The sequence below is a fragment of the Mobula birostris genome, chromosome 20 (genome assembly GCF_030028105.1).
Source record: "Mobula birostris isolate sMobBir1 chromosome 20, sMobBir1.hap1, whole genome shotgun sequence".
Lineage (NCBI taxonomy): Eukaryota > Metazoa > Chordata > Chondrichthyes > Myliobatiformes > Myliobatidae > Mobula > Mobula birostris.
Window position 1 is genome coordinate 3352226 of NC_092389.1, and position 21925 is coordinate 3374150.

At 43.0% G+C, this 21925-nt stretch overlaps 1 protein-coding gene across 3 annotated transcripts in view; it reads left to right on the forward strand.

Annotated features, from left to right (window-relative positions):
* Positions 1-789: 789 nt before the first annotated feature.
* Positions 790-21925, forward strand: part of dpagt1 (dolichyl-phosphate (UDP-N-acetylglucosamine) N-acetylglucosaminephosphotransferase 1 (GlcNAc-1-P transferase)) — a 33528-nt gene continuing 12392 nt past the window's right edge. For 2 of the 3 annotated variants that reach the window (XM_072283880.1, XM_072283881.1), the window contains exons 1-9: positions 790-924; positions 1009-1163; positions 6996-7116; positions 9292-9505; positions 10748-10894; positions 11418-11502; positions 14656-14844; positions 15216-15303; positions 20170-20325. In XM_072283880.1, coding sequence (XP_072139981.1) covers positions 1009-1163; positions 6996-7116; positions 9292-9505; positions 10748-10894; positions 11418-11502; positions 14656-14844; positions 15216-15303; positions 20170-20325 — 1155 coding nt within the window. In that variant the 5' untranslated portion in view covers positions 790-924. Of the gene's footprint in view, positions 925-1008; positions 1164-6995; positions 7117-9291; positions 9506-10747; positions 10895-11417; positions 11503-14655; positions 14845-15215; positions 15304-16171; positions 16310-20169; positions 20326-21925 lie in introns of those variants that run through there. The other variant, XM_072283882.1, reaches the window with a different exon arrangement.

Here is a 21925-nt window from a genome sequence, read left to right on the forward strand (position 1 = left end):
AGGCAAATGGACAATCAATATTTCATATCAAAATCTTTCAAATGGACTGAAAGGTAGAGGGGAGATAATTACTGGGTATAAAGTGGGGAAGGGAAGGGATGGAGAAAGAAGCAGTTGGTGAAAGGTGAATCTAGGTGAGGAGGAGTGATAGCCCTCTATTTTTCTAAGCTCCATGTGTCTATCTCAGAGGCTCTTTAAAGACCCTATCGTATCTGCCTCCACCACCATGGCTGGCAGTGCATTCTATGCACCCATCACTCTCTGTTCTATTTTTCTTCCCAGTTTCCAGCCACTGCAGTTCTTTGCTTCTCAATCAATAGAACATATTTAAAGATGAGCCTTATTTGTCATAGGCACATTGAAACACACAGTGAAATGCATTTTGCATCATTGACCTACAGAGTCCGAAGATTGAGCTTGGGGCAGCCCACAAGTGTTACCATGCTTCAGGCGCCAACGTAACTTGCCCACAGCTTACTAACCCTAACCCATATGTCTTTGAAACGTGGGAGGACACTGGCACGCTCGGAGTAAACCCACAAAGTCATGAGGAGAACGTACAAATTCTTTACAGACAGCGGCAAGAGTCGAATCCCAGCTGAGCAAACTACTATAAATAAAAATGAAAACAATGTAGGTACTTGAAATTTGATAATTTTAAAAATGAAAACATTCAACAATTCAGGTAGCATCGGTGGAAAGAGAAATAGAGTTGATAATCCAGGAAACCAAAAGCTACAAAACAGAAACTGAGCGGAACTACAAATCCCAGCATTCCGTTCGCCCTCATCCACACGCATACGCGAAAGGTTGCTGAGGCCTTGAACAGTCTGAGCGCTTTGGGAGTTCTCTGGTCGGATTTGGGATGAGGCAGGAAGTCTTCGGTTCCTCCGCTGTGAGACGTGCTGAGCCTGGGCTTTGCAGGTGGGTGTAGGGGCACGGCTGCGGCCGCGGGTTATTTATTTTTCCACCACTTCTGGACTGAATTTTTGTTTCCTCTCCCTTCAGATGTCGGGTGTCCCGGCCATCCCGCTACTGATCAACCTGGGCTGTTCGGTGCTCGGCCTCCTGGGCACCGCCGCCCTCATCCCCGCCTTCAGGCAGCACTTCATTGTGGCCCGGCTGTACGGCGTCGACCTCAACAAGACCTCCAAGGAGAAAGTGTGAGTATGGCGTAGAAGGGCCGAGCGGTTTGGGCAGGGCTGATTGCTGGAGAAGGGATTAGTGCGGGTCCACTGCAAACCCGAGGCTGGCAGAAGGAAAGTGAGCTGGTTGATCTCTGTAAGCAAGGGGATGGGTGGCGCGTTTGTCTGTGTGGCGAGGTGGGCAGTTTGCTTTGGGGTCAAGGGAATGTTGGATCCCCAAGCCTTGGACCAGTGTCTACAAGGGGAGGCTGGATCCCAAACCCTGGACCTGAAAGATGTTGCTGGGATGGACTGAATTACTTCAGGAAATGGGCCCTGCAGCTTGAGACGTCCATGCTGGCCTAGGTCCCTACCTGAGCTAGTTCAACTTTCCTGTATTTGTTGCGTGTCCCAGCAATCCTTTCTAGTCCATTTTCAAAGTGCATTTCTTATCAAAGTATGTATCGTCAAAGTTCAAAGTAACATTTATTATCAGATTACCTGCATGTCAACTCATCCAACCCTGAGATTCTTTTTCTGTGGGCATACTTAGCAAATCTATGGAACAGTAACTGTAAACAGGATCAATGGACAACAAACTGCAAATACAGATATAAATAAATAACAATAAATAATGAGCATGAAATAACAAGAGTCCTTCAATGAGTGTAGTAATCCCTTTTGTTGAAGAGCCTGATGGTTGTGGGGTAGTAACTGTTCTTGAACCTGGTGGTGTGAGTCCTGAGGCACCTGTACCATCTACCTGATGGCAGCAGTGAGAAAAGAGCATGGCCTGGGAGGTGAGGATCTTTGATGACGGATGATGCTTTTCTACAGCAATGTTTCATGTAGATGTGCTCAATGGTTGGGAGGGTTTTATCCGTGATGTACTGGGCCAAATCCACAACCTTTTGTAGGATTTTCCGCTCAAGGGCATTGGTGTTCCCGTACCAGGCCATAATGCAGCCAGTCAGCACACTTGCCACCACACATCTATAGAAGGTTGCCGAGATTTTTGATGACATGCAAAATCACCGCAGACTCCTGAGGAAGTAGAGACGTTGTCGTGCTTTCTTGGCATTTATATTTATATGATGGGTCCAGGACAGGTCCTCTGAGATAGTGACATCCAGGAATTTAAAGTTACTGACCCTCTCCACCTCTGATCCTCCAATGAGTACTGGCTCATGGACCTCTGGTTTCCCTCTCCTGAGGTCAGTTCCTTGGTCTTATTGACATTGAGTGAGAGGTTGTTGTTATTACACCACTCAGCCAAGTTTTTAATCTTCCTGCTGTATGCTGATTTATTCCCACCTTTGATACAGCCAACCAATTTCCCCCGGGATCAATAAAGAGCTGGGGGCTAAGTACTCATCCCTGCGGTGGTCATGTGCTGATAGAGATTGTAGAGGAGATGATTTTGCCAATCTGAACTGACTGGGGTCTACAAATGAGGAAATCCAGGATTCATTTGAACAAGGAGTCATTGAGCCCCAGGTCTTGGAGTTTACTGATTAGTTTTGAGGGGATGATGGTGTTAAATGCTGAGCTGTACTTGATAAAGAGCATCCTGATGCATGCATCTCTTTGCTGTTCAGATGTTCCAAGGTTGTATATACTGTATACAACTTTGAGATTTGTCTCTTTCCAGGCAGCCACAAACCAGGACACCAAGTAGAACCCAAAAAAGACCATCAAGTGCCCAAAGTGCAAAAAAACAGGAACAAATTGTGCAACAGTAATAGTAAACAACTAACATTCGGAACTAAAGTTCAGGGAAGTAAGTTCACAGCCACAAAGTCAGTCATCACTGCAGCTGATCCAGGAGCCCGTTAGTTGCAGGCCACAGCCTCAGTTCAGCGCAGAGACGAGTAAACCATGCCGAGCAATGCTGAACACCAGCCCGACCCTGACACCCTGATCTTTTCAATCTAGCCAATACTTAAATCAGCCAAACATCAGCTTGTTCCAAACATCAGCTCTCAGACCCGGATCCTGCCACTTCAATATGCTCTTGGGCCCAACCTCTGCCGCCTCGATCTGTCCTTTTAAAAATTGTAATTGTACCCATCTCTCTTCCTCTGGAAGCTCATTCAGATTACCACCACCTTAATCTTAGGTCACCGAATGGCACGAGGATGGGCTGTGCAGTGCTGGCGAAGCATATCAGCACTGGATCAGATAAGCCCCAGTGCAGTGATATCAGCCATGATTAAAGGCTGATTTGTTGCTGGATGTATAAATCAGGAGGCACTTAATTAGAATGGTCTGGGTTACACAGTCATCAGACCAATTGTGGACATCTTGACTCGATGCCACTTGAGCGTGCACAATTTGACAGGAATGAAATGCATTGGGCATTAGGTAGTCTAATGGGGTAAAGTCTAAATGTCTTGCTTCCTGGAATTCTAATAGAAGAGGCTATCAAAGCAACAGATACATTAGTTGTTATTGTTCAAAAATCTATAGGTTCTGGAGAAGTGTTGGGGGTTGCTAGCAGTGCAGCTCGAAGGGTTGGAAGGGCCTATTCCACACCATATCTCTAATATATAAAATAAAATTGAAACTGCCAATGTGACACCCAACTCAAAAAAGCAACAGAAGTAAAAATATGTAGTTACTGCTGTTTAGGCACTCATTTGTTACTGGAATTATTAAGCGAGTAGTAGCAGCAGACGATCAAGCAGGTTCAGTGTGGCTTCGTGAAGAGGAAAAGCGAGTCTGATAACTACTTTAGGGCACAGCCATGGGCCCTTTGGCCCATGCATCCACACAAACTCTTTTGCCCATAACACATTTGCTTCCACAATAGCCATCTCTTTCAATGTCTTGGCTATCCAAGTGCCTATCAAAACATCTGTCAGTGATTGTATCTGATTCCACCACCTTTGGGAGCGCACTTCAGTTCTCACTTTGTGCATTTAAATAAATAAATAAATAAATTTTAAAGATTATTATATTCCCCTCAAACCACCTTTAAAACTCCTAGAATAATTACATCTACGTGCTATCAAAACACAGGCTCTTTTGGTACGTGGCCTATCCTGGATGGCACTCTTCTTCTGCCAAAGCAGCTTGTTCCTCTTGACTGCATTCGGGAAAATCTGTCTTGAATCGCTGCTGCCAAAGCTCATCGAAGCGCAAAACTGAAATCCCGTTAATAGTCGGTGCTGGCCGAGTGTAGTCCCTTCCACCACCACGTCTCGTTTCAGTGGTCCATTAACAGTCCAACGCAGCATTGTTCTGATTGCATTAGGGTCTGTCGTTAACACTGCAAATCACTTGCAGTGGCTCCAGTGCTTTCGGCACCTTCGTCCCTATCAGCAGCTCAGTTTCTGGCTGTCTGCTTCAGTGAGACCATTCCTGACCATCTCTCTGACGAGGAATGTTTCCTTTGTAGACAGGCATACGTTCCTGTGTGGAGATGTTAGGCAGTTCACAGTAAGTCTTCACCATCTAAACCAGCCACCTCCAATCCTGAAATGATGTAGCTACTCATAGCGTTCTCATAACCCCTCATGCGTCAGAGAATGTGTAATTCCTTTTGCTGTCAGCTTCAGCTTGTTCATGAGGCTGTCTGTGCAGAACACTGCTGTACCTCCGTCATCTAGGAAAGCATAAATAACCACTGTCTTGTTACTCTTCACCTGAACTGGAATTATCGGAAGTTTTCAGTCATGATCGCCAGCTCCCATAAAGCCATTCGATACCAGGGTGTTACTTGCTGCTGTGTCTGATTCTCTCTCAGCTTGTTTTGAATCAGCCCCCTTTTCATCAGTTCCGAGCTCAGTTGTAGCTTCACATTCCACTGTAGCAGCAAAGCTGCTTTCTTTAGCTTTAGAATGTATTTGTGATCCAGTTTTGTTCACGCCTTTGCTTACTGCCAGCGATGTAGAACATAGAAAATCTACAGCACATTACAGGCCCTTCAGCCCACAATGTTGTGCTGACCATGTAACCTACTCTAGAAGCTGCCTGGAATTTCCCTACCGCATAGCCTCTATTTATCTAAGCATTGTATTTTTTCCAATTTCTAAGCATTGTATTTTTATCAAACATTGGGTGTGTAGCTCGCCTTTCAATAAAAACAGTAATGTCATTGAAAATAATCTTGTAGGTAACACACATCAAAGTTGCTGGTGAACGCAGCAGGCCAGGCAGCATCTCTAGGAAGAGGTACAGTCAACGTTTCAGGCCGAGACCCTTGGTCAGGACTAACTGAAGAAAGAGTTAGTAAGAGATTTGAGAGGGGGAGGGAGAGATCCAAAATGATAGGAGAAGACAGGAGGGGGAGGGATGGAGCCAAGAGCTGGACAGGTGATTGGCAAAAGGGATATGAGAGGATCATGGGACAGGAGGCCCGGGAAGAAGGAAAAGGGGGAGGGGGGAACCCAGAGGATGGGCAAGGGATATAGTGAGAGGGACAGGGGGTATAGTGAGAGGGACAGAGGGAGAAACAGGGGAGAGAGAGAGAGAGAAAGAATGTGTGTATATAAATAAATAACGGATGGGGTACGAGGGGGAGGTGGGGCATTAGCGGAAGTTAGAGAAGTCAATGTTCATGCCATCAGGTTGGAGGCTACCCAGATGGAATATAAGGTGTTGTTCCTCCAACCTGAGTGTGGCTTCATCTTGACAGTAGAGGAGGCCGTGGATAGACATATGGGAATGGGATGTGGAATTAAAATGTGTGGCCACTGGGAGATCCTGCTTTCTCTGGCGGACAGAGCATCTCTTGAACAGTCAGCAAAAGATATGATCTCCATCTGTCCCCAGCTACTAGAAACTGCAGTGAACAAAACATGAAGACATAACTTAATTCCCTTCACTTTTACCATGCACCCCCTCATGTGACTAGTTACCATAATGAACTAGGTATGTGTGTGGAACAAGCTGCCGGCGGAAGTGGTGGATGCGCATGCAATTTCAACACTTAAGAAAAGTTTGGGTAAATGCATGAACATGAGGGGGATGAAGGGCTGTGGTCCAGCAGAATAACACTTTGGCAATGACTAGATGGGCCAAAGGGCCTGTTTCTATGCTGTCGTTCTCTATGACTGTATTGAAGTAATGATGCCCAAAGGAAGTTTGTGGAACAGCACCTCATCTTCTCTCTGGGTTTTTTTTTACATCCTTGGGATTTAATTTTGAAATTAACATTTTCAGGTACCCACTTTTTTTTTGCTCCAAATATGCCTATACTGTTTTGTTTTGATTTTGTCCTTTCTGTCTCCAACTGTTAATTTTTAAGACAATTGTTACTTTGACAGTTTGGTTTGCATTTTTCGTGACATTTCCTCTACTGACTACTGACTCCTCCCTTTCCTTTCAACTTATATTTTCACTTTTCTGCTCTCTTCTGATGCTGCTTGACTTGCTAAGACTATCTTTTCTACTACCTGTTTTGGATTTTCAATATCTACAGTTTTTGCATTGCAATCACTGGGGAAAAACTCCCTGCTCCTGTTCAAAATGGTGCCATCAGGCCTTGGCGTCTGACAGGGCCATTGGTTTAACACTCTTTGGACATTAATCCTAGAAAAAGTCCTGCATGGGGGTATTATCTAGTATAGCATCAGGTCTCAAGTGTAACAGATACATCATCGTCTCATATATAAGTTAGTTGGTGCACCAGAATCATCTTATTATCTAAAATGATAGCTGCTGGCAATTTAGGATTAGTAAAACTACTGAATCAGGGTTTGATATTAAAAATATTGAAATATACTGCAAATCAACTGCTTTGCAGAGAGGACCTGGTCACTGTAAAGTTGAGTATGTGTCAACATGATCATTTATTTTGAAAGTTGCCGTCTGCACTCTGTCGCATTTCCTGCATTCGGGGTAAATAATTGCTCATTTATCTCTCAGCCCAGAAGCTCAAGGGGTAATCAGCGGCGTGGTCTTCCTCATCATTCTTTTCTGTTTCATTCCCGTTCCTTTTCTGCACTGCTGGGCGGAGGAGCAGTGCATCACCTTTCCTCACGATGTGGTAAGTGCCTCCTTCCTTGCCAGATAATATGCCTTCTACTTGAACCATCATTGAGCCTATCATTTTTATTTCATTTAGAGATACAGCATGGTTAGAGACCCTTCGGACCCAACGAGCCCGCACCGCCCAATTACACCCGTGTGACCAATTAATCTACTAACCTGTACGTCTTTGAACTGTGGGAGGAAACCGGAGCACCCGGAGGAAACCCACGTGCTCATGGGGAGAACATAGACATTCCTTACAAACAGCAGCAGAATTTAATCTGGGTTGCTGGCACTGCAGTAGCCACAATGCTATCATGCTGTCCTCTTGATTTATATCAGAAGTTCTGAATTAAACTGAAATACCCTGTATGTTGTTGTCTTCTTATGCCCCTTGATTATCAGGATGACAGAAGTTTGTGTGATCTCACAGACACTGAGCATTTTCATTAATATCTTAATTGACATTTAATGTACAAGTTAAATTGAAATCTACTGGTGGATACCCCTGTTATTAATCTTACAACATAGGATTTGCTGCCGTATTTTCTCCAAGCTGTATATTCTGGCAATCACACATTGGTTTAAATCACCGTAGCATGTAATAACAAATGCTTATTTATCATGGTTCATTCAGCAAAGAATCAGTCCATTCGGTCTACCATGTCCATGCTGACCATCAAGAACCTTCCTGTATCAATCCCATTTACCAGCATATAGTGCATAGTTTATTATGCCTTAGCAGTTCAGGTGCTTATTTAAATACCTTTTTAATGTTCTGAGAATAATACCCTCTACTACCTTCTCGGATAATGTGTGCCAAGTTACAGCCACCCTCTGGATGAAAAATTCTTTCTCTGATCCCCAGTAATCTTCTTGCTCCTCATCTGAAACCTACACCCTCTGGTACAGGTGTCTCCGTTCCAGTGGTGGTGGGGGGGGGGGGGCGCGGAATCTCTTGCTCTGTACCTTATTTATGTGGCTGTCATAACTGTACAGTTCCTTCCCCCCACCCCCACCCAAGCCTGTTCTGTTTCATTTGGTCCTGTGAATTTGCTCCTTCCATGTACAAACAATCTGTTCCTGGATTCCATTTCCAAGTTTAACCCTACACTCAGTTCATCTCACAGAGCTGATAGCAGTGAATAAGGAGGTGTAGACATGCGCATTGCTGTCCTCATGATTGAGATCAAAAGTAGTAGCCTCAAGGTTATTTCCCATCTTGCACTACTGCAAAGGTCCCAGAGGCACTGGGCACCATTATACTGTGCCCAATATTTGAATATTCATATCATGTCTATTTGTATATCAAAGCCCTTAATCAAAAATCAAAGTCAAGTTTATTGTCATGCCCTATGCACCAGGTGCAGTGAAAAACCTACTTGCAGCGGTATCACAGGCACATAGCATCAAATATACAACATTCACAAGAGAAAACATTATGCGTAATTGTTACTAGAAAGAACACATTTTAAAAAGAAGAGTCCAGTTTAGTACAAAGTGGTCATAGTAATGCTGAACTGCAGTGATTGGGATTTTACTGGTTCTTTCATAAAAACAAAAAGCTGAGGTGAAGTGGCTGTTCTTGAACCTGGTGGTGTGGGACTTCAGACTTCTCTACCTCCTTCCTGCCCAATAGTAGCTACAAACAACTCTTAACCAAAATGTGCAGTGCTTAAAAGCATTAATTAACAATGTTGTTACTGGTTGCTATTCTCTTTATCCACAGCCTTACTTTATAAAACAGGGTTATTCTCATTGTAAATAAAGTTTGCTGTTCTAATTGAAATTATTAAATCTCCTTGCTCCACTCATTTTTTTAAAAAACTGATCATCTTGTATGATTTACTTTGACTTTGCTTGTACGATGCAGAATTCACCACTTGTGGAAAATAATACATTTTGCCATAGTACTGTACAGTGAATTGGTGTGTCAATCCACTGTGTGATTGAGGTGCATACTTCACAAATTCTTAAATAATTTTCAAGCTCAAGCCATGAAGGAGAAAATGAGAAAATTTATGAAAATGCCTAACTTGATTTAATGTTCTTCCTTGTAGTCTTCTTGAGCATCTGATGGAAGTAACATGTAACAAAAAAGACAGAAGTTTGTGTAAAGTCAGTTCAATACAAAAATGTATTTTAAAAAGTTGAATTTTTATCATAATTTAATTTGAACTTTTGTTGTCAGTTTGTGCAGTTAATTGGGGCCCTCCTTGCCATCTGTTGCATGATATTCTTGGGGTTTGCTGACGATGTCCTCAACCTGCAATGGAGACACAAATTGTTGTTGCCGACCATGGCCTCCCTGCCCCTACTCATGGTGTACTTCACCAACTTTGGCAACACCACAATTGTGGTGCCAAAACCCTTGCGCATGTTTCTGGGTCTCCATTTAGACTTGGGTAAGTTCAGAAATTCTCTTGCCGGCAGCTTCATCACTGTTACTGGCCAGTTAAATGAATAAGTTTTACTTGCCATGTATGCCTGTTGCTTTGCAAGTTTTTTTGTCCGTCTGATTTGTAGTCTATGCTGACATTAATACAAAATCCTGAGATTCTGTTCTGTGGCTCACTTGCTCTCCAAATCCACATAAAATTTTCTAAATTATATAAATTCTAATAACCCATCTATTCCTTACAAACATAGCAGTAGTTACACACAAATAAAGACAATAGTTTCATGTTTGTTTAAGAAATTGACTTATCATGGAATTTAAAAACTTGAGGGTTATGTTGCTGAAGACTGGTTCATCTTATTAAATTTGTCTTTGCTGGAATATGATTGCTAAGACTAGACAAAATATGCCTTGTAACTTTTGTCTCGTGTTCTCCAACTCTAATCTCTTTATCATACATAGGTTTTGTTTTGTATTCTCTACTCATTGAGTATTAGACCAATAAATCTTTAAACCATCATGTGGAGAATAATCATCCAAACAAACTAAAGTATTTGCCCAGGATGAAAGAATTTAGCTTGTGACCAACAAATTCTGATCAAATTTTCTAGTAAAACTAATTTGCTTATTAAAGATTTGAAATACCTTTAATAGAATTTTAATGAAACATTAACTCTATGTACAATGGCATTGGATTTGCAATTTGCTGCTAATGCAACATAATGGTAATTAAAAATGGAGACAGAAGTTCAAGTATTCAGTAAATTGGGAGATCTTGTGTGTAGTCTCAGAAAGACTGTAGTAGTGGAATCACTTGAGTTGAAAGGATATAATGAACATGCAAAGCAGCAATGGTGTGTAATATAGGTAGAAGTTTCTTTGTTTGCTTGCCTGTTGTACCTACAACCAAGAGAAATGATCAACACCTGTTAGAAAGTAAAGTTCTTGATATTTTCTTCAAAGTGGAATCTAGAGATAATTTATGCAAGTATTCAATTGAGAATTCATGTATTTTGGTGTAAAATAATGCCAGCAGATTTTTGCTGATCACAGAAATAGCCAGGAAGGACATACGGCTGTGGTAGCAAATCTGAGTGAGCACATGGTGAAGTGGGAGAGAGCAGCAGCAATGACAGAATTTGGTGGTGTTGGGGAAGAGATGGAACAAAAAATTATGCAATGTTATTGTACTGTAAATGTAATGAAATACCTACATCAATATCCATGTCATCTGTTTTGTGCCTTTCAGGAATTCTGTATTATGCCTATATGGGGATGCTGGCAGTGTTTTGCACAAATGCCATCAACATTCTGGCTGGTATCAATGGAATTGAGGCTGGACAGTCTGTAGTGATTGCCATGTCAATCATCATTTTTAATTTAATAGAACTAAATGGTGAGTTGATGTATCCATGGAATTTAAACCTTGTGGCTAAGGACTGGTTCATTTTATGTGAAGCCATCCAATTCCAAACACCTTGTTATATTGGAATGTATTGGGAGGGTTTCCATGTGGAATTAATGAGGGATTTCAGGGTCAGGCTCTGGCTCCATGACCTAAACCCGTTCGACAGGAGTGCTGCATTTTGGCTTGGAATGAGTGCAAGTGATAAATAAAAATGAAATCTATCTTGTTTTTGTGAAACCACTCCCATACACAAGGCACAAGTCTAGATGGCCTATCCTGTTCCTATCTTGGTTGAATTCTGTCATCTTGGCAAAACTATGGTGTAAGGTTCTATTTGGGGAATTGAATGTTTTTCAATTTGTTCATCATTTTGGGAGCTCCAGAAAGTTTTATTAAGAACTAGTTAGAGCAAAAGAGAACAAAATAACTTATAAAAGGAGTAAAGCAATGGGTGACATCTTCTGCAAAGGTGGTAAATATTAACACAACTACTCATTTGTCTTCTTCCTAGGTGACTACAAGGATGACCACATATTCTCCCTGTACTTCATGATACCCTTTTTCTTCACCACTTTAGGACTGTTATACCATAATTGGTACAGTAATATTTTTACATTTCTCTTGTTTTATGTCAAGCGGTGAATACTAGGTGGGTGCGTACCACTGAGTTGTAGATTGACCTGGAAATGATTTCCATTGCTTTGCTTAAAACATTATAACTCCACATTAATTAATATATGTGCAAAATTATCATTTTGCATTTAGATTGCACTTTTAACATGGCAAATCTCAAGGTACAGTACTTCCTAATAGTAATATCAAGCAAAAATTTATACCAACCTACATAATAAAATTGGACTAAATGGTCAAAAGTAGCTTTATAGAATATTATAAAGGAAAAAAGGACAATACTTTAAGAGCGTAACTTTGAACCTTTGCCGCCTTCATAGTTGAAGGCATGGCCACAGACGATTAATCAAGTTTGATCACTGGAGTAACACAAAATGCTGGAGGAACTCAACAGGTCAGGGAGCACCTATGGAAAGAAATAAACAGTTGATGTTTTGAGCCAAGACTCTTCCCCAGAACTGGAGAAGAAGGGTGAAGAAGCCAGAATAGAAAGTTGGGTGGAGAAGCTGATGGGGTGAGACCAGGTGAAGGGAAAGGTGGGTGGGGGGGGGGGATGAAGTAAGAAGCCGGAGGTGATTTAAGGGGCTGGAGAAAGAGGAATCTGATAGGATAGGAGAATAGACTGGGGAGAAAGGGAAGGAGGAGAGGCAGCAGAGGGAGGTGATGAGCAGATGAGGGGGAGAGAAGGGGTAAGAGGGGAGCCAGAATGGGGTATGGCAAATGGAGGGGGGGAAGGAATAACCAACAGTTAGAGAAATAGATGTTCATGCCGTCCTCTTCCTTCCCTTTCTCCCATGGTCCACTCTCCTCTTCTGTCAGAATCTTTCTTTAGCCCTTTACCTCTTAAGTCTATCCCCTTCCAGCTTCTCACTTCAACCTCCCCCCCCCCACTTCCCCCTCATGTGGTCTCACCTGCCACCTTGTACACCTTCTCCCCACTTTCTTGTTCTTCGCCCTTCCTTTCCAGTCTCGATGAAGGATTTTGGCCAGAAACATCGACTATTTATTTATTTCCATAGATGCTGCCTGATCTGCGGAATCTTCTGTGTTTATGATAACTGGAGAAAAGAGCAAAGCCAAATTGCTTGGAGGATGTGTACTATGTTATAAGTCAATAGCACACTTTTCCCTTTGAATTAAGGATCTTACCTTAATATCTGCAAGAGTGGCATACTGTTTATTTTCTAGTTATGTGACACCTCTGTTGGCATGGACCATTTGGGCTGAATGGTCTGTTTCTGTGCTGTATAACTCTGGGTAACATTCTCTTGTCCATCAATCATTAAGAGCTGTTGTTTTTCACTATTTAGTTGTCACTTGTGGTAGCAGTCAAGATGCAGCACTCAGAAAATGGAGAAATAGATGGAGGGGTGGAGAAAGATAACCTACTTAGACAAAGGAATGGTGGTGGGTGGGATATCATTGAATCACATCATCTGCAGTATCACATTGTTCAAGGTTAATTGTCATTCATATTAATCTAGCTAAACAGCATTCTTCCAGGTCCAAGGTGCAAAGCACTGTACATACATATAGTTACGATCGAGCACATACAGTCACAAAAACAATATTAGCACCGATCCTTGAGTGACATGGCCTGAAGATTGATGGTGCATGGGATGGTGTCCTGGAGTCACGTGTCTGCAAGAACAGCAGTTCCTCGTCTCTCACTGGGTCAGCTGCTGATGAAGAAAATCAAGCTTGCATTCCAGGGAGCAAACACTGGAGGAGTAGCGCCAACGAGAGAACAGTCCTGCAGGAGCCAGCCCCCAGCCCAGCATGGGCCCCTCTGTTCTCTTTCTCATCGCCGATGCCACCTCCCCTGGGAGGCTGTAACAAAATCTGGTCCACACAACAAAACGTAGCTTATCTGCTGTCAGTCTCAACAATGAACCGGACTTGCAGTAATTTTTATTACCAATGTTTAACAGGGTCTTGCAATCACCAGGGGAAAAAAAGTTTAAGGCACATATTTGCACCGTTATTTGGACTCTGAGAGGCTACTGCGACTAAGCGTGCTACCACCTGACCGGATTCATCAATACCACATTTCAGTAATTTCTCCATAAGTCAGAAGTGACCTTTGGTGCAGGTGTGATGATTGCTAAGAGATTATAGGAAGCATCCATAGCTTATAGTACTTGTGGACTCCCTGGCCTCTTATTCCTTTCAATTTCTCAATGAGCCATCATTGCAATATTGTAAGAAGTCAGAAGTTTTGTAGCTACTGTGCAAAGTATGGGATTATTTCATAGGAAAGGTGACATGATTATGGGGCCATTGTATGCACACAGGACAGTATATAAAAAGATGGAAATTTAAATTTCTTACTCGGGGTTTATTTCTTAATGCTGAAAGATGGGGTGGGCTGTATTAGTTTGTTGGTGGAAAGTAATTTTGACCTGAATCACTTTGTGCGTTGCAGGTATCCATCCATTGAGTCATTTTGATCTGTATCATTTAACTCCCGGTAAGATGGCTGTGCGCTCAGGCACAGCAGCCACTCCAGGTTGAACCAAAGGTTATTTGTTCATCTTCTATGTCTTCTTTACGATCACAAATCACTGCTAGACATTAAGGACATCAAGTACTGCAGGCCTATCCCATCAGCGAGTTGCTCGATAGTGATGGAACTGGACTTACTGCATAACATTCTTCTGTTGTCACCTGGACTTGTTGTGTACAGTTATTGTGCCAAGACGGTGCAAGTGATTGTCTTGGACATTTTTATTGGGATCTCAAGACTCTGATGGACATTGGTAACGTAGAATATTCCAAGTCCAGTTCGCTGGTTCACTGGAAAGACCGATGGTACGGGAGCTGTGTTGCCTCTGTTGTGGCGAGCACTAGTCCCTCAGTGGGACTGGGACAACTCAGGGACTTTGGCTATTTTTTTTTTCTTTGTGACTAGGTTTTTCTGAAATCGTAACCAGATGTGCTATTTGTGCTGTGTGCAGTGTGCTGTTGGTAATGTGCTTACACCTTGGTTCTGGATGTACGCTGTTTTGTTTGGATATCTTGGTGTATGGTTGAATGATAATTGATTGAACTTGAACCTTTTGTGCTGCAGCTACCCATCTTGTATGTCATTTTGACCTGTGTCACTTTATGCACTGCAGGTACCCATCCAGTGCATTTGTGGGCGACACATTCTGTTACTTTGCAGGAATGACTTTTGCAGTGGTTGGGATCCTTGGCCACTTCAGCAAGACCATGATGTTGTTTTTCATCCCTCAAACGCTCAACTTCCTATACTCGGTGCCTCAGCTTTTCCATGTCATTCCGTGTCCGCGGCATCGAATGCCCAGGTATGTTCTTGTTTAACTTTCACACTTCATTTAAGATCAGAGTCCTAGTCTGTTCCAAATCACTACACTACTGCTGGGGAAGGAAGTGAACAATATTGGCTCCTCTATCTGCCGACGGTCTCAAAGAAAGGTAAACCAATCCGGTGGGGAGATATTTTCTGAAAGAGCACAAAGCATTATTGCCTAATGTTAATCTTATAGAAAGCTGACAAAAGGGTGGGAATGTTGACTGTTGCCTATTTATACCTGAAACTTAGATGATGTGTAAAAATGTTTTGCCACTAGTCCCCTATTGCATCTACTGTATGAGTAATATGTGCCAGCGAACAATACATAAATCGTAATATTTTTTCATTCTTTTCCCCATCCAGACTAGATCCCAGCACTGGAAAGCTAGGCATGAGTTACTCAAAATTCAAAACTAAGGATTTGCCTAAACTTGGATTCGCAATTTTAAAGGTACTTGATATTAGAAATTAGTGGGCAATCAGTTGGCTTGGGTATGATGCAAATTTTGATTTGCTGAATGTATTATTCTTTAAAATCAGTTGCAACGCACCTCTGCAGCATGGTATATATTCTTAAAAGTGATTTATAAAAGAGCAATGTGTCATCCCTGAAAAAATAATATTATGGGTTTTTAATTGCTTTTGTTTTATTCAGGTCAGATAATTATCAGTTCAAAAGGTTTCAGTATATTTTGCATCTGTGTACATATTCTGCAAAATATAAAATACACAAATCACTTAATATCGTAGCCATAACTGCACAGTACTGTAATGAATGGCATCAAAAGCACATGGACTAATAAGGAAGAACAATTGCTAAAAGTGGAGAGTGCATGGAAACCAGTTCTGCCATTGTTGGAGAGTATTTATTTACTTGCATCAGACTTTTGAACTTGATCTTATGGGAGCTCATTCTTATGGCTAATACAAGGGAGCATAATTCTAAGATGATGGAAGGAAAGTATAGGGAGGAGGATGTCAGAGGTAGTTTTTTTGCACAGAGTTGGAGGTGCATGGAATGTGCTACTAGGTGTGGTGATAGAGGCAGATACATTAGGGGCATTTAATAAACAAATAGGCACGGATGATGGAAAGATGGAGAACTATGTTAGCAGGGAAAGGTTAGATCATCTTAGAGTAGGTTAAGGCTCAGCACAGTATCATGGGCTGAAGGGCCTGCACTGTGCTGTAATGATCTGCGTTCATTACTAAGTCGCTTCAACTTATTTTCACAATATACAACGTACTAAGCAGTAAAATGGATACATCACATCTGACTTAATTTCATCCGCACTATTTCTATCTACCTCTCATTTCAGGATTCTGTTTATAGAAGATTATTTTATCCACAATACAGATTTGGAGATCAGTCTGCTTCTGATCTTTTCTGGAGTATCCAGTTCACCCAGGGTGTTCTTTTAAAGATTTATGCACTAAGGTGATTTAGTTTTAAATTATTAGCACTTGAAATAAACAAGGATATGGCTGGGTCTGGAAGACCGGAGATATAAGGAAAGATTGAATAGATCCGGACTGTATTCTTTAGAATGTAGAAGAGATTTGATAGAGGTATATAAAATCATGAGGGGTATAGATAGGGTAAATGCAAGCAGGCTTTTCCACTGAGGTTGGGTGGGACTACAACCAAAGGTCATGGGTTAAGGGTGAAAGGTGGAAAGTTTAAGGGAAACATGAGGGGAAATATCATCACTCGGGGTCGTGAGAATGTAGAATGAGCCCCCCAGCGCAAGTGGTGCATGCAAGCTCAATTTTAATGTTTAAGTAAAGTTTGGATAGGTAAATAGATAGTAGGGATATGAAGGGCTATGGTCCTAGTGCAGCTTGATGGGAGTAGGCAGTTTGAATGTTTTTGGCATGGACTAGATGGGCTGAAAGTCCTGTTTCTGTGTTGGGCTTCTCTATGATTCTAGTGGTTGGTGTGCGAAAGAGGTGTTAGGCAGAACAGAAAAACAATATGGGAGATATAGGATATAGGAACAGGTGAGAAGACAGCTGAAACGTCTCAACCCAAGCAAGCCTGCAGGACCGGATGGTGTCAGTACCAGGGTGCTCAAAGCCTGTGCCCCTCAGCTATGTGGAGTACTTCGCCATGTATTCAACCTGAGCCTGAGGCTCCGGAGGGTTCCTGTGCTGTGGAAGACGTCCTGCCTCATCCCTGTGCCAAAGACATCGCGCCCCAGCGGCCTCAATGACTACAGACCGGTGGCATTGACCTCTCACATCATGAAGACCCTGGAGAGACTTGTTCTGGAGCTGCTCCGGCCTATAGTCAGGCCACACTTAGATCCCCTCCAGTTCACCTACCAGCCCCAACTAGGAGTTGAGGATGCCATCGTCTACCTGCTGAACCGTATCTACGCCCACCTGGACAAGCCAACGAGCACTGTGAGGGTCATGTTTTTTGACTTCTCCAGTGCGTTCAACACCATCCGCCCTGCTCTGCTGGGGGAGAAGCTGACAGCGATGCAGGTGGATGCTTCCCTGGTGTCATGGATTCTTGATTACCTGACTGGCAGACCACAGTATGTGTGCTTGCAACACTGTGTGACCTACAGAGTGATCAGCAGCACTGGGGCTCCATAGGGGACTGTCTTGTCTCTCTTTCTCTTCACCATTTACACCTCGGACTTCAACTACTGCACAGAGTCTTGTCATCTTCAGAAGTTTTCTGATGGCTCTGCCATAGTTGGATGCATCAGCAAGGGAGATGAGGTTGAGTACAGGGCTACGGTAGGAAACTTTGTCACATAGTGTGAGCAGAATTATCTGCAGCTTAAGGTGAAAAAGACTAAGGAGCTGGTGGTAGACCTGAGGAGAGCTAAGGTACCGGTGACCCCTGTTTCCATCCAGGGGGTCAGTGTGGACATGGTGGAGGATTACAAATACCTGGGGATAGGAATTGGCAATAAACTGGACTGGTCAAAGAATACTGAGGCTGTCTACAAGAAGGGTCAGAGCCGTCTCTATTTCCTGAGGAGACTGAGGTCCTTTAACATCTGCCGGATGATGCTGAGGATGTTCTACGAGTCTGTGGTGGCCAGTGCAATCATGTTTGCTTTTGTGTACTGGGGCAGCAGGCTGAGGGTAGCAGACACCAACAGAATCAACAAACTCATTTGTAAGGCCAGTGATGTTGTGGGGCTGGAACTGGACTCTCTGACGGTGGTGTCTGAAAAGAGGATGCTGTCTAAGTTGCATGCCATCTTGGTCAATGTCTCCCATCCACTACATAATGTACTGGGTGGGCACAGGAGTACATTCAGCCAGAGACTCATTCCACCGAGATGCAACACAGAGCGTCATAGGAAGTCATTCCTGCCTGTGGCCATCAAACTTTACAACTGCTCCCTTGGAGGGTCAGACACCCTGAGCCAATAGACTGGTCCTGGACTTATTTCATAATTTACTGGCATAATTTACATATTACTATTTAACTATTTATGGTTCTATTACTATTTATTATTTATGGTGCAACTGTAACGAAAACCAATTTCCCCCGAGATCAATAAAGTATGACTATGACTTAATCAAGAGAATTAAATGACAAAAAGAAGTGAAGGTAGTAATGACAGATGTAAAGAAATGCAAGGTAGCTGTAGTGAGTGTGTGAATGGTTTCAAAGGTACAATTTAATATCAGAGAAATGTGTACAATATACATCCTGAAATGCTTTTTCTTCACAACGAATGGTATAGCAGAATCATTTAAAATTATTTATGTCATTGTTGAATCAGAAGCCTGTCAGGTGCCCAGTTCAAAGATAAGATTCTGTTCCTTGATTTGCTGTTGAGTTTCATTGCAATGAAGTGTGACAAAGAATTAAAACAGCAAGCAATCTGAAGACCAGAGTGATGCTGACTGTGACGACAAACCAAGTATCAGAAGATTGATGCTGATGAGAGAGATAAGTGAGACAATGGAGAAACATTCAAAATGCTAATAAGAGAGAAGAGAGGGTTTAATGAGAAGGAAACACATTTCAGAATATTGAGAGACCAGTTGCTTTGAACCTGAACTGTTTGAAGTTTGATGGACACGTGATACCCCAGCAGGGGGATAAAAAACAGGTTCGCTAAGGCACGACACACACCACGAGATCACAAGATAACAAGACCCTGGAAGAGCGGTGTGCCCCCACAAGTTGGTTGGAGTTTGGAGGTCTAGATGCACAGGGTGAAAGGGTACGATCGGCGGGAACCTGGTGTGTGTGTCCGCCCTTGCCTGGGTGCTGGGTTCACTGCGGAAGAACGGTCGTATCCGGAGCGGAGGAGTCACAGTCGGTGACCACAGAAGACATAACAAAGGGTCTGCCTAAGAGCTAACTGCGAAGAACATCAAAGGTCTGCTGAATCAGATTTGAATATCTCTCTCTCTCTCTCCCCCACCAACGGCACAACAGCGATTACTGCGAACTGTAGTAAGCTGAACTGAACTCTGCATCACTTGAGACTGATCATTTTACCCCTAGACTGCGATAGAGCTTGGGTGATTCCTATTACCCTAGCTCTGTGTACATGTGTGTTTTATCATGGCTAACCTGTTGCATTTATATCCATATAATTAGAGTACTGTGTTACTTATTTCTTTAATAAAACTTTATTAGTCCTAGTAATCCAGACTCCAACTAAGTGGTCCATTTCTGCTGGTTTGGCAACCCAGTTACGGGGTACATAACATGACAAACTTGATGGAGGTGTTCTATAAAATGGCCAGGCAACATGCACTTAAGATGCAGCAAAAAGAGCAAATGCATCATGATTCCAGTTGCCCAAGTTCAGTCCTGACCTCTGGTACTGTCTGTGTTGAGTTTGCACGTTCTTTCTGTGGCTGCCTGCGTTCCCTACCACATGTCAAAGACGTGGTTAGTAGGTTAACTGGCCACTGTAAGTGGCCTTGTGTATATGCAGATGAGTGGTAAAATCTTGGAGTTAATTAGAATGTAGAAATATTGGATTATAGGGAAAATGAGTGGGGAAATGTAATTGGTCTGTGAGCTGGAATGGACTTAATGGGTTATAATGGTCTCCTATGCCATATGGAAATAAGGTCTCCCTGATGTAGAGGACAGATAGTGGAATGAAGAAATAAAAATCTGCTCCTGAATTGAGTCCATGTTTGCCCCTTACTACAGAACAGTCAGAGTGGCACATTGTCAATGGGCTGTTCTGCATCTTCAACCAGCCATTTAGAGGGTCCAGTCACTCAGGTGATATGTAGGACACTCTTATTTAAAGTAGGTAAGGAAACAATGACAACAGCAAGCTTTGAGAATGAAAGCTCACGCTTTGTCTTGCAGGTAGCCAACAAACTGGGCCTGGTGGAGGTGAACCACGGAGTTGGAGAGAACAACGAATACACAGAATGCAACAACCTGACTCTGATTAACTTTGTATTAAAGCTGATAGGCCCTAAGCACGAAAGAACCCTAACCATTATACTTCTGCTTATCCAGGTGAGGCATGCTATTTCTCCTTTGTGCCCAGTTATACCTGGACACTCCATAAATGTTCTAATGTGGATAAAAGGGTACTATTTTGATTGTTATTGTGTTCTCCTGGGCTACACGATTGTTAAGAACACTTTCTTATAAACTGTGTTGTTCGTGAAAGCAAAATAGATGTGAAACCGCAAACACGAGGAAATCTGCAAATGCTGGAACTTCAAGCAACACACATAAAAATTGCTGGTGAATGCAGCAGGCCAGGCAGCATCTCTAGGAAAAGGTGCAGTCGACATTTCGGGCTGAGATCCTTCGTCAGGACTAACTGAAAGAAGAGATAGTAAGAGATTTGAAAGTGCAAGGGGGAGGGGAGATCCGAAATGATAGGAGAAGACAGGAGGGGGAGGGATGGAGCTAAGAGCTGGAAGGTTGATTGGCAAAAGGGATATGAGGCTGGAGAAGGGAGTACGAGTCGCGTAGGGAGCAATCCCTGCGGAAAGCAGAGGGGGGGGAGGGAAAGATGTGCTTAGTGGTGGGATCCCATTGGAGGTGGCAGAAGTTATGGAGAATTATATGTTGGACCCGGAGGCTGGTGGGGTGGTAGGTGAGGACAAGGGGAACCCTATTCCTAGTGGGGTGACAGGAGGATGGGGTGAGAGCAGATGTGTGTGAAATGGGAGAGATGCGTTTGAGAGCAGAGTTGATGGTGGAGGAAGGGAAGCCCCTTTCTTTAAAAAAGGAGGACATCTCCTTCGTTGTGGAATGAAAAGCCTCATCCTGAGAGCAGATGCGGCAGAGACGGAGGAATTGCGAGAAGGGGATGGCATTTTTGCAAGAGACAGGGTGGGAAGAGGAATAGTCCAGGTAGCTGTGAGAGTCTGTAGGCTTATAGTAGACATCAGTAGATAAGCTGTCTCCAGAGATAGAGACAGAAAGATCAAGAAAGGGGAGGGAGGTGTCGGAAATGGACCAGGTAAACTTGCCTCACTATACTCCTTGCCCATCCTCTGGGCTCCCCTACTCCCTTTCCTTCTCCCTGGGCCTCCTGTCTCATGATCCTTTCATATCCCTTTTGCCAATCACCTGTTCAGCTCTTGGCTCCATCCCTTCCCCTCCTGTCTTCTATCATTTTGGATCTCTCCCTCCCCATCCCACTTTCAAAGCTCTTACTAGCTCTTCTTTCAGTTAGTCCTGACGAAGGGTCTCGGCCCGAAACGTTGACTGTACCTCTTCCTAGAGATGCTGCCTGGCCTGCTGCGTTCACCAGCAATTTTTTGTGTGTGTTGCTAGATGTGAAACCAAGTGTATTGTTTCCAATTCATTGCTGCCATTGTAAGTGGGGGTGGGCTTACACAACAATAGCTGTCTTACAAATAGGAGGAATGGTTCAGTCTGGTACAGAATGAATATTTGTTGATGATACTACCCCACTGAGAAGCAAGTATTTGTAGTGATCTTCTTCATGTTTCTTCTTTCAGTATTGGTAGTGGGTAAGACTTGTGCTAAGCAAGGTTTCCTGTATCACTGTCCCTTAATCTCCTCTCCATTACTGAGGATTTTCCATGTAAATTAATACAGCATAGATACAGAGCCTTCAGCCCAATTGGTTAAT